The sequence below is a fragment of the Moschus berezovskii genome, chromosome 7 (genome assembly GCF_049115385.1).
Source record: "Moschus berezovskii isolate FMDL1 chromosome 7, NW_MosBer_1.0, whole genome shotgun sequence".
Taxonomy (NCBI): domain Eukaryota; kingdom Metazoa; phylum Chordata; class Mammalia; order Artiodactyla; family Moschidae; genus Moschus; species Moschus berezovskii.
The window spans coordinates 78,020,129-78,032,978 of NC_142466.1; the positions used below are offsets into that span (position 1 = coordinate 78,020,129).

The 12,850-nt window shown below is 49.1% G+C and overlaps 1 protein-coding gene and 1 long non-coding RNA gene across 4 annotated transcripts in view; one reads left to right on the forward strand and one right to left on the reverse strand.

Moving 5' to 3' along the window:
• The window catches only part of LOC148777375 (uncharacterized), a 68,967-nt gene extending 59,526 nt beyond the window's left edge, over nt 1-9,441 (reverse strand). For all 3 annotated transcript variants that reach the window (XR_016037866.1, XR_016037865.1, XR_016037864.1), the window contains exon 1: nt 9,205-9,441. This is a non-coding gene — a long non-coding RNA (uncharacterized LOC148777375). The remainder of the gene's footprint in view (nt 1-9,204) is intronic.
• Nucleotides 8,448-12,850, forward strand: part of SLC25A37 (solute carrier family 25 member 37) — a 49,048-nt gene continuing 44,645 nt past the window's right edge. Inside the window, exon 1 of the mRNA XM_055427234.2 lies at nt 8,448-8,801. Coding sequence (XP_055283209.1) covers nt 8,592-8,801 — 210 coding nt within the window. The 5' untranslated portion in view covers nt 8,448-8,591. The remainder of the gene's footprint in view (nt 8,802-12,850) is intronic.

The following is a 12,850-nucleotide window of genomic DNA, read 5'->3' on the forward strand; positions in this document are numbered from 1 at the left end:
CAAATTCTTAATGATGGTAGGGCTCGGTTTGAAACTCTCCTGGGGAATCTGGCAAATATGGCCGTGTGCTAATGTGCTGTGTCATGTCAACATGACTAGAGAGGAGCATTGATGACTATTGATTTTTACCGAACAGGCATCTGAGATAAGACTAATGACAGCAATAAAGGAGTCTTATCAGCTTCCAGGGTTATTTCAAAAGCAGGTGAATGAAAAAGTACTGAATCGAACACCTGGGTTTTTATCCCAATTCTGCCACTATCCACTCCTGTGTCCGTGGACAAGTTATTTTACCTGTTAGATTTCTTTGGGTGAGATGGGTTTATGTTGTCACTAAGTTCTGTCCGACTCTTTTGCAACCCCATGAACTGTAGCCTGCCAGGCTCCTCTGTCCATGGGCTTATAGGCTTTGTCATATTCCAGGTCTCTTTTACTTCTCAAGCTTTGCAAATCCACACTCCCAAGAAAAGTGTAGCACCTTCCTTTAGCATTTGTGACATGCGCTTTGGAAGAAAAGCAAATGTCCCCTTTTTCTCTCTTCTCCACCAAATTTCTGTGTTCAGAGCCTTGGGAGCAACATGGCTTAACTTCTTGGAGATCACAGATGCTTGCAGAATTTTAATGTTATTTTATAGGAATATGGACTTCTTTTGAAGGAAATGCTTATTCCTGCAATAAATATTGATTGTTCACTCAATTTACATCCTCAAGGAACTTAAGACCATATAACTGTAAGAATAAATGGAAGGTTGGGAGAGCCATGAAGGAGGCATGAAGGAGTGGTGGGGTTCAGCTCACTTCTGAGGGTCAGAGGCGGCTTCCTGGAAGGGGAACCATCTGAACTGAGAAATGAGCACCTTTGACAGGTAGAGACCTGAAGAGCCCTCCCTTTGGAGGGTGTAGGACCACGGGTTTAGGGAGGATGTTCAGGGATGGGTACTTACTAAAGTATTCCTGCCTGGAGAAGTCCATGGACAGAGGAGACTGGCAGGCTACAGTCCATGGGTCACAAAGAATTGACAACAACTGAGTGATGAACACTTTCACTTTTCAGGGATGGAAAAGCAGGGTTGGCTAGAAGTATGGTGACCATACCCTAGTTTCTCCAAAGCTACCTTTTTATGTCCTGGTGGAATTCTCACAGATGCCCCTTGTCACTCAAAAAGTATCCCAGTTTGGATGATAAACTACATAGTCACCATAGCTGTAAGTGACATTCTCTCAGAGGCCTGGATCTTACCCTGGCCGAAAGGATCTGAAAGGAGAAGAGTCAGGAATGACTGAACTTGCAGATCTGTCACCTGGTAAAACAGAAGTAAAATGTACAGGAGAAAGTAGCACTAGAAGGAATTGCTAGGAGGAAAGATTATGAATTCAGTTTTAGATCTGAAAGATTCAGCTGGAGGGTGATCGGCACCTCATTGAGTTCAGCTCCTCCTCTCGCAGATCAAAGGATTGGGGGCAAAGGATCTGAGTCAGGACTGGAACCCAGGCCTCTCCCACCTCAGTCTGTAGCTCTAGTCTCTCTGCCTCCCTGTCCTGAGTTCAGTAGTGCCCCTCCAACATGCATGTCTGCTGAGAACCTGTGGTCTGATTTAGAAATATCTCTGCAAATACAATCAAGTTAAGATGAAGTCATCCTGGTGTAGCATGGGTCCCTAATCCAATATGGCTGGTGTTCTAACAAGAAGAGGGAAAGGGGACTTCCCAGTGGTTAAGAATCCGCCTTCCAATGCAGGGGATGCAAGCTCTATCCCTGGTTGGGGAACTAAGATCCCACACGCTGCAGAGCAACTAAGCCCATGTGCCACAACTACTGAGCCTGCACGCTGTAATTAGAGAATCTCTGTCCTGCAATGAAACATTTTGCATGATGCAACAAAAATCCCCTGTGCCACAACTAAAATCTGATGCAGCCAAATAAATTAATTAAATAAATAAATATAGAAAAAAAGAAGAAGGAAATGTACGTGTAGACATGAAGACAAATAGGGATGTGACAATGAAGGAAGAGACTGGAATGACACATCTAAAGCCATGGAATGTCGAAGATTGCCAGGGAGCCACAGGAAGCTAGGAATAGGCCAGGAAGGATACTTCCTTAGACTCTTTGAAAGGAGCGTGGCCCTGCCAATGCCTTGACCTTGGACTTCTAGCCTCTGGAGCTGTGAGACAGTATGATGCTGTTATTTCAAGCTGCCCACTTAGGGTGTTTTGTGAAGATGGCCCTAGGACCCTGCTCCATTGTCTGAGCTTCAGGTGGAGCTAGGTGTCTTAAAACTCAACGTTCAAAAAACTAAGATCATGACATCCAGTCCTATCACTTCATGGCAAATAGATGGGGAACAATGGAAACAGTGACAGACCCAAAATTACTGCAGATGGTGACTGCAGCCATGAAATTAAAAAACGCTTGCTTCTTGACTATGACTAACTTGCTGCTGCTGCTAAGTCAATTCAGTCGTGTCTGACTCTGTGTGACCCCATAGACGGAAGCCCACCAGGCTCCCCCGTCCCTGGAATTCTCCAGGCAAGAACACTGGAGTGGGTTGCCATTTCCTTCTCCAATGTGTGAAAGTGAAAAGTGAAAGTGAAGTTGCTCAGTCGTGTCCGACCCTTAGCGACCCCTAGACAGCATATAAAAAAGCTGAGACATTACTTTACCGACAAAGGTCCATATAGTCAAAGCTATGGTTTTCCCAGTAGTCATGTATGGATGTTAGAGTTGGACCATAGAGAAAGCTGAGCGCTAAAGAATTGATACTTTTGAACTGTGGTGTTGGAGAAGACTCTTGAGGATCACTTGGACTGCAAGGAGATCAAACCAGTCAATCCTAAAGGAAATCAGTGCTGAATATTAATTGTAAGGACTGATGCTGAAGCTGAAGCTCCAATACTTTGGTCACCTGATGTGAAGAACTGACTCACTGGAAAAGACCCATCACTGACTCAATGGACATGAGTTTGAGCAAGCTCCAGGAGTTGGTGATGGACAGGGAAACCTGGCATACTGCAGTCCATGGGGTTGCAAAGAGTTGAACACTACTGAGCAACTGAACTGACTGAGGTATCTGGGAGGCACAAGAAAATATGGGACTGCAGTGCAGAGAAATGGTCAGAATTGAGAACCCAGCCAGGGTTGGGAACAGGAAAATGGAAATTGAAGCGAGGACCAAAGGGAAGGGAAGGGGCGCTGCGGACATCCTATGCAGAGGAAGGAGAGGCGGAGAAGGAGGCAGAGAGCATTGTTAGAAGGGCAGGAAGAGAGTGGCAGTGAGGGAGGGATTCCAGGGGAGGCCGGGTCGAGAGATTTATGCTGGGAGAGGCGGGCTGATCTGGAAGTGTGGTCATGGGTGACCTTTTCAAGAGCTTCTTTAGAAAGGTCCAGGAGATAGAAACCACAGGAAGTCTTCAAGAGTCTAGTGAAGGAGGGGTAGCCAGGACGATCATTCTTTGGGGACTTCAGGATAGAGGAGTAAAATAGGGCAATAGTTCAAGGTGTGGAGCCAGAAAGAGGGATTTTATTAGGCTACAGAGGACTCAGTATATTGTGGGAAAAGGCTGAGGAGAGGGAAAGATTACAGGTGCAACCTCTTTCGGTGGGTGGCCATGCAGGGCTCAAGATCACCATGCAAACACACTGTTCTGGCACACCCTACCCAAAACTCACCCAATATTTTGCTTCCACTGGGGCCTCAGGGCTCTTCTGCCCCCGCTCCCCCTTCCACCCCAGGGCCTTGAGACATCCACTAGGTGATGGGCTCTTGAGTGAGAGTGGAAATGACCACAGTGCAGAGACCATGATGTGAGGACGGGGCAACTGGCATCGTTGAGCCTCACCCATGAATGTGCAGGGGGCAGCTGCTAGGGAGGATGGCACAGGCATCCACAGGACGGGGAGTCTGTGGATTCCACCATGTATCACAGCAAGGGGTTCCAGCCTTATCACAAGGGACTTAAGCAGCAGGGTCTGCAACGAACCGGCAGGCTCCTGGGAGACTGCTATTGTTCAGTCACTCAAGTCGTGTCCAAACTGTGACCTCATGGACTGGAGCATACCAGGCTTCTCTCTCCTTCACTGTCCAGTGGAGCTAGCCAACACTTTTGTCTTAATTCCCTGATTAAACAGCTAGCTCTGACCCTTTCTTGTCACCATCCTTTATAAAAGGAAGACCAGTAAACTGAGGCAGCTCTGTGTCTTCTGTGCCTGGAGGCTTGCCCCTACCCCTTTCTGATTTGGTGGGAGGGCTCTGGAACAAGGCTAGCTTTTTGTCTCCATTTCTTCTTTGGTCTCAAGAGGAGACACATCCCTAAGGATGAATTGCAGAATTCCTCAGCAAGGACAGTGCTGTCCTCGGGAAAGCAAGGGCTTCTGGGATTACAGGGCCAGATGTGTAAATGAGTGAGGGATCCTGCATGTCTAGTGGCCCTCTCAACATATACCCTTGACTTAAAAATAATGAAAATGTGGAGGAGTGCACATTGCGAAACAAACAAAAGCAACATGCACAGCCACACCTGGTACCCAGCACACTATGCTCTAGGAGACATCACGCCATGCAGTTCCTCCATGCACTCCTCCCCCACCACCCGCCCTGGCAGAGGAATTTTAGAGCCCCAGGGGAAGACACTGCATTGACTAAATTCTGGGCAGAGTGTTAATATATACATGTGTTGCATGAGTGGGTAGGCAGATGACAGGACTTGAGTAATTATTGTGAGAAAAGCAAGATTTTGGAGAAAGCCTGAATGTCTTCCCTGTGTAGCATTAACTTCTTTCTGTCTTCCTTCTTCCAAACACCCTCAAATTATATATAATTCATTGTAGGCTTTATTCTTTTTTTTTCTTTTCTGTATTTCGTTCACTGTGTGTCAATTCTAAAGAAAATCAACACTGAGTATTCACTGGAAGGAATGATGATGAAGTTGAAGCTCCAATACTTTGGCCACCTGATGTGAAGAGCCAACTCATTGGAAAAGACCCTGATGCTGGGAAAGATTGAGGGCAGGAGGAGAAGGGGATGACAGAAGATGAGATGGTTGGATGGCATCACTGACTCAATGGACATGAGTCTGAGCAAACTCTGGGAGAGTGAAGGACATGGAAGCCTGGTGTGCTGCAGTCCATGGGGTCACAAAGAGTCAGCCATGACTTAGCCACTGAATAACAACAACGTGTTAATCAGCAATGTTCATCGTCAGCAGGTGAGGAAGCAAGCCAACCAAAAGGGCCAGAGTCACACAACTGGTCAGAGGTGGAACCCAAGCTTGAACATGTCTGTGATTCCAACGCAAGTGCTATTCCCCCTACCTTCTGTGTGGCTTCCTGCTTCTAAGTGGACTCCCAGTTGGGTGAAGGCAGCTGGGAATCAAAGACATCTTCAGAACTTCAACGTTCAAGTACTTTACACAAGATTCGGCTGGAACCAGCAAGTCGTCTGAGTCTCCTGGTTCACCCCGCAGGGCAGGATCACTGCTCTGCCCCTGCATCCCTGTGATGTTCCCTTCCGTTGGCAGTGGGGCCACAGCACTGGGTCACGGTGTCTGGGGATGTCACCCCCCTCCCAGCAGGCCTTCCACAGAGGTTGAGCACCAGGGCTGGCCACTGTATTCTGACATACAGAGATACCTCCCTCATTATGATGCCCATTTGTTACTGTACAGAATATTGCTGAATGGGAAACCTAGGCAGGGTCTCCAGAGATGACTCTCAGACACACAACTTGTAACTGGCTTCCTAAGGGAAGCCCCACCGAATCCTCAAAGGTGTAGGAGGCCACCTATGGAAGCTATGGTGCTGCCATCTTCCCTGCGGCCACTCCCACTGCCACAACTGCCTTTCAACATCCATGAACTTGGGGTCTAGACACTGCGATGCTATTGTAATAGGCAAGCCACTGCCCACCCCAACTGCTCCTGACCCAAGGGTCTAGGATTTCACTAGGCAGCATACAACAGCAAAACAGCAGGATGGTGCTCTCTATCTGCCTTCTACCTCCCAGAACTCTCTAGTTCAGCTGTCAGAATTTAAGTCATATCTAGACTCCAACTGCAAGAAATGTGGTTTAAATTTTCTGGCCACTACAGTACAAGGAGAAGTTTAAGGTATTGAGGGCCTAACCACTATAACTACCACATATGGTGAGAAAAAATATTGAATATTCATAATAAATATTTTGAAGATTTTCTAAATGCTTTGGCTTAACATTTAATGAAATTTTAAAAAAACTGTATGTCTCTGAAGATTATGATAATGTTCACAAATGCCAAGAGTCCTCTTAAGCATCTATGGGCTGACTTTTCTCCACCAATATCACCACTGCAGAGTTCAGGGGTTTTCTCATCCATTAAGAGATTAGATCCTACAAAGAATGATCCACTTTCATTCTTTATATTTTTTTCAATTACAGAAACAATACAAGCATTGTTTGTCTGAAAAATATAGTAAACATAACTATAATCCTACATCACTATCACAATAACCACTTCACTCTTTTTATGTGCATATTTACCTCTTGGTGAATGTAGTGTTCATAGAACTCTGCTTTGTTTTCTTACCTAGAACTGCATCATAATTATTTCCCATGTTGTTGCATAACCACAATTTAATGGCCCCATAATATTTCACTAATACAGGTATCATAATTGCTCAGCTATTCCTCTCTAGTTGAACCCTTAGCTTGTTTCCAATTATTTATTACTATGAACTATGCTTTGAAGAGCATCATGTATTTTCAGAGTGTTGGTCAGTGCAATGAGACGATGAGTTAATACGTACTGGTTAAAGGGTATCCATTTTTAAATGAGTATCAACAGGTTTTGACCAATGCTTCTTGAAAATCACCTTTAGCAAAAGCAGGGAAATTTGTCTCCAGGAATGACTAACTGCAGACCTTGTTTCTATTAGCATTTCTCTTGGGAGCAACTATTGGCAGCTACTGAAAATTTAGAAACAGTCCCCTAGGTCTCGAAGCCTCTATTGACATTGCTCACATCACTGAATCTCAAATCCCGGGGAGCTGTCTGGGTGACTGTGACTCGAATCTTGGGGCCAGGGTGAGGCCAAGGAGGAGATACAGTATTTTCAGGGTCTCCCCCACCCTTTCATATCTCAAAGCATAGCTTTCCTGACCAGAAGTCTTCTCCGGATAAGGTGCAGTAAAAGTTGATCAGCTCAAGCCAAATATCAAGCCCAGAACGTGCACATTTAGACACACATTTCAGGGAGCCTTAGATAAACAGACAGGTTACTCCCCTAATTTTTGATTCCTCCCTCTTCCTCCCAGATGGAGAAGACATTATTATTTAGGTTACAATAAAGTAACCTGGGTTACACTTTATTTAAGAAGATATTTAATAGCTTGGGATGAGTTTATGAAATAGAAGACCAGAGTCTTTAAAGAACTATACATGTGCACTCAGTGGCTCAGTTGTGTCTGACTCTTTGTGACCCCATGGACTGTAGCCCCCCAGGCTCCTCTGTCTATGGGATTTACCAGGCAAGAATACTGGAGTGAGTTGCTATTTCCTCCTCCAGGGGATCTTCTTGACCCAGGGATGGAACTCGGATCTCCTGCTTGGCAGGTGGACTCTTTACTACTGCACCACTGGGGAAGCCCAGGCAGATGAAATACTGCAAGATTTTACTCTCTTTGTCACTTGTCACTCTATTGTGAGGCCAGGCTTTTAAAGCCCTTCCTGCCCCAGGAAAACGTGCTGAAGGTGCTTATTTGGAAGGGTTTCATCCTGGTGACCACTTATCGTCTTCACCAGACCAGGGCCGCGTGGCTTTAGCCCCTTTGTGAGAATCAGGAGGAGTAAACTTTGCTCTATGAATCACATGTTTTCTTTTGAGAAAGAAAAACTTAAGTGTTCGCGCCAACGAAGCAGCCTGGCGCAGCATCTCGAGATTTCATTTTGTTCCCTCCATGGTACATGCTCTTGTGCTGCAGAAAAGGAGGTGCACCCCTCGTATCGCGCAGTGGGTCCTTAATTCTGGAACTCCATCCACCCCCGCGTGCGCCCCCACTCCTCCTCCAGCCACAATAATTGCTCCATAAATGACATTCGCAGTAACTTCCCTGCTCCAGGCCCGAGGAATGCCAAAGCTTGCTGAGCAATACTGTTTGCAACAAAACCCCGGGCTCTGTGGGTAGACTGGCCGCTGTTCAGGATCGCCCTCCAGACTCAAGCATTGCCCCCTCTGCGATCCGGGTGACCCTTCCCAGCAGTTGCCCCCCTGGCCTGCCCCAAGCCAGGCAGCACCACCCCACCAGGAGGTAAGACGACTTCCCGGGACACCCCAGGTCCTCCTCTCGCCCCCGTCCGGTAGCTTGGAAATTTGCACTGGACAGTGACGTCACACAGGGAGGCGGGTCCCCACTACCCTGCACACCAATGGCGCGGCCGCAGCCCGTCTCTTCTTTTTCAGTGATTGGTGTCTCGGGACCCTCTGCTCCACCCCAGCCCGCCATGGCGTCAGGCCTCGCAGCACCGGGGAGGTGGTTCCCACTTTAAAGAAGTGAAGTTTTTCGCCCCCTCCCCCGCCCCACCCGCCTCCTGCAGCCTCCCGCGCCGCGCGGAGCCGGCGAATGGAGCTACGCCGCGGCGGCGTAGGGAGCCAGGCTGGGGCGCGCAGGATGGATGGGGACAGCCGAGATGGCGGCGGCGGCTGCAAGGACGCCGGGTCGGAGGACTATGAGAACCTGCCGACCAGCGCCTCCTTATCCACCCACATGACAGCCGGAGCGATGGCCGGGATCCTGGAGCACTCGGTCATGTACCCGGTAGACTCAGTGAAGGTGAGGCGCCAGGAGACTTTAGAGAACGAGCGAGCGCACGCGTGTGCTTATGCATCCCGCGCGGGAGCCGCCTGGAAGCAGCCCTCTGCAACCGCGCTCTCCTTAGCGCCGCGGCGCCCCCGGACCTCCTGGGTCCCACCGGGAGCTGGCGCGCGCAGCCGGGGCGCCTGGGAGCGCGCCGCGCAGCTCCTTCCGCTGTGCGCTTGGGCCCCCGGGGGTAACCCCCCCCCGCGCCCACAAGGGTGCCCCAGCCGGCGCCCCGCTTCGCGGCTCCCGCCGAGTTCCAGGCCCAGGCTACTGGCGGCGCTGCCGCGGGCGAGGAAAAGGGGAGAGCACCGCTGGCCTCGGCGGTGGCGGCGGGGCTCCAGACGGAGCCGGCCGGTATGGCTTTGAGCCGTCTTACCACGTCTGGCCACGCGATCGGAGGGTTTGCGGTCCCCGCTCGTCGCGGCTCCCACTGGCGCGCTCGGTGTCCGAGCCGCGGCGAGTGGCGTCAGCTAGCCGCTGCCGGGTGATCGGGGCTCCCACACACGTGCGCCGTCCCCGAGGGGCTCGCCGCCGGGAGCGCTAACCACATTAGCGCCGAGAAACGTGGCCCCTACCCGGCTGGCCCGGCTGCCCGCCCTTTGGCAGCCGAGCAGCTGAGAGGCAGTGAGACTTACAGTGATATTTGCCTTCTCATTTTGTTGCAGGGAGGCGGGCAGGCAGGGAGAGCGCGTGCTATGCAGCCTTTCTTATGGGTTGTGTAATAGCCGTTCAGTTTGCTCCGTGCTTCGCGGGTAGTTTTAAATGCATTGCTGTCAGGAGGTAGCTTTAACCGGGCGGATTTTTGCCTGAGCTGCATTAAGTCAGCTTGTTCAGGATACAGAATGACCGGGGGATAGAGTGCTACGGGGAAGTAATACTATTATTGACACATTGCACTTCTGTAGGCAGAACTCATCTAATTCGTACAGCAGCCGTGGGAATTAACATGAAGAAACTGAGGCACGGAGCGGTGAACGGGATTAGCCTGCCAGGGCTCATGCACCACCGGTATCCGCCGACTCCAACCCCGGTGTGCTTCGGACATCTGGGGACTCCTCACCGACTTGATGGACATGAGTTTGAGTGAACTCCGGGAGTTGGTGATGGACAGGGAGGCCTGGCATGCTGTGATTCATGGGGTCGCAGAGTCGGACAGGACTGAGCGACTGAACTGAACTGAACGAGGTGGCAGTTATCTTGGAAGGCAGACGCAACAGAGTTCCCCAACTAGCATCTGTATCTTGTTTCTGATGCTGGCCCCACATGAGCGGTGGGAAGGCCAGAATGTCTAATGCAGAGGGTTTTTTCCCTGCTCTGAGCAGTTCTTAGAGCTGGCAGTCAGTGGCTGCACAGATATGGGTCCAGAGAGAAGGCCATGGGCATTCACATTAAGGTGAGCCCCAAGTCTTATGTTATGCTGCTGGTTCTGAGTCATGACCCCTCTGCTCTCCAGCATGCCAGAGGGAGAGTAAAGGAATGGTCCTTGCCTGCCAGGGTTATGGAGGCCACAGGGAGATCTTTTCTCTTAGGTTTTCAAAGTCACTCCAAGAAAGACCCTGGACGGACACCAGGTGGCATTTGTATAGGAAATAATCCTTCACATGTAATAAAAAGTCCCCATATTTGAAGTTGTTGTCTTAAGTGCCTTGGACAGTGTGGGAAGGTTAGGAGCCAGGAGATGTCATTTGAGCAGGTATGAGTCGTCAAAGAACTAGACCACTTCTGAGGCGCTTGACCTCTGCTGTGAGTTTGGTTCAAGGCATCATCAGAGCTTGTCTTTAGGATTAGTTATGCCTTTTGAGCTCCCTATGACACTCTCGTGTGCGTTCTAAGTGCGTGCTAAGTCACTCAGTCATGTCTGACTGTTTTGCAGCCCTATGGACTGTAATCCATCAGGCTCCTTTGTCTATGGGTTCTCCAGGCAAGAGTACTGGAGTGGGCTTCTATTCTCTTCTCCAGGGCATCTTCCTGACCCAGGGATCTAGGTCTTTTGCATCTCCTGCATGGCAGGTGGATTCTTCACTGCTGAGCCACTGGGGAAGCCCCTTCAGTTCAGTCGCTCAGTCGTGTCCGACTCTTTGCGACCCCATGAAACACAGCACGAAAGGCCTCCCTGTCCATCACCAACTCCCAGAGTTCACTCAAACTCATGTCCATCGAGTCGGTGATGCCATCTAGCCATCTCATTCTCTGTCGTCCCCTTCTCCTCCCGCCCCCAATCCCTCCCAGCATCAGTCTTTTCCAGTGAGTCAACTCGTCGCATGAGGTGGCCAAAGTATTGGAGTTTCAGCTTTAGCATCAGTCCTTACAATGAACACCCAGGATTGATCTCCTTCAGAATGGACTGGTTGGATCTCCTTGCAGTCCAGGGGACTCTCAAGAGTCTTCTCCAGCACCACAGTTCAAAAGCATCAATTCTTCGGCGCTCAGCTTTCTTTACAGTCCAGCTCTCACATCCATACGTGACCGTTCCGTTCCGTCGCTCAGTCGTGTCCGACTCTTTGCGACCCCATGGACTGTAGCCTACCAGGCTTCTCCGTCCATGGGATTCTCCAGGCAAGAATACTGGAGTGGGTTACCGTTTCCTTCTCCAGGGGATCTTCCCTACCCGGGATCGAACCCGGGTCTCCCGCTTTGGAGGCAGACGCTTTAACGTCTGAGCCACCAGGGAAGCCCCCATACATGACCAAGAGGGGTTAATTGCGTGTGTTTGAATTGTGTGATCTGTGTTTAGTTTCTTCCCTGCCCCTGCTTCTGCCCTCTAGCTGTTGGTATGTTTTGATCCACCTGTCACTATGTACTTAGTATTGCTTTCTGTAGCAGTTTTCACTTGTGGACAGGTTAATGTTGTGTGTGGTCGAAGGAGCTGGTTTAGCTGTCCTGGGCAAGTCATTCTGTGGAACTTGACTGTAAAATGAAGGCTTGGGGTACCTTCCCTGGTGGTCCAATGGTTAACTGCGCTTCCGATATAGGGGGCATGAGTTCGATCCCTGGTCGGCGAACTAAGATCCCACGTGCTGTGTGGTGCAGCCAAAAAATAAAGTTTTAAAAATAATAAATAAAATACAGGTTTGGGTTAGCTAACCAGGAACAGTTTCTAGATTCTGGGATTATAATCCTGGCTCTGAATAAAGACCCTTGGGGGTTCTGATTTTGAGCATCCCGGTTTGGCTTTAAAGCACCTGTTGGTGGTTTTTTTGGGTTTTTCTTTTTTGCTACAGTTTCCTTGGATTACTCTTTTCATTTTGCAGTGGAGCTAAAAGGCACAGAGAGAGTTAAGTGGCATGAGCCCCACTGTGTGACCCCCAGCATGGCTACAACAGAGGTGTGCTAAAACCAACACAAGTGTCTGTGTCCAACATGAGATGTCAGGGACCATCCATTCTTCAGATAGGGAAATGCTCCACTTGGGGAGACCTTCACTGTGTTCTTCTTAAATAACAGGGATGGTGGAGACTGTGAGTAACTGAGCCAGGAGCCCTGGCTTGGGGTTCAAGCCAAGCCGCTAACTTGCTTCCTTCTTTAGGCACTGTTCTGTAACTAGTAAAATGGGGGCTATGGACCAGTTCAATATTTCCTATTTTTCACCTATCCACCTTTCTCCGAACACAGAATACTCATTGTGCTCTTTTTATGTTACTTGCAATTTGAAATAATTAATTACACTTGAAGCCCAATCAATGTAAATTGTATCTTAAAAGAATAAATAGGTTTTGTTTTTTTTTGTATTTTATAAGGCACACATTTTTAACCTTGATCTTGTAAGGTTCAGTGAGAGTGTTGGATGGGCCTGTGTTTTCCTGTGTGGTATGGGGACCACAGTGCTCAGGACTGGTCACTTTCAGTTCTGAGCCCAGCAAGCTGCTCTGTTGTGTCTTAAGTGTGGAAAGTCAGCCTGGCTAATGCTTCACATTGTAATATTGCATATACTTTTCTGTGAAATCCCCTCCACCCAATGTCACCTTAATGACTTGCATTTTTCAGAGTGGGTGGTGACCATTAGTGGGAGCAACATTCTTAAA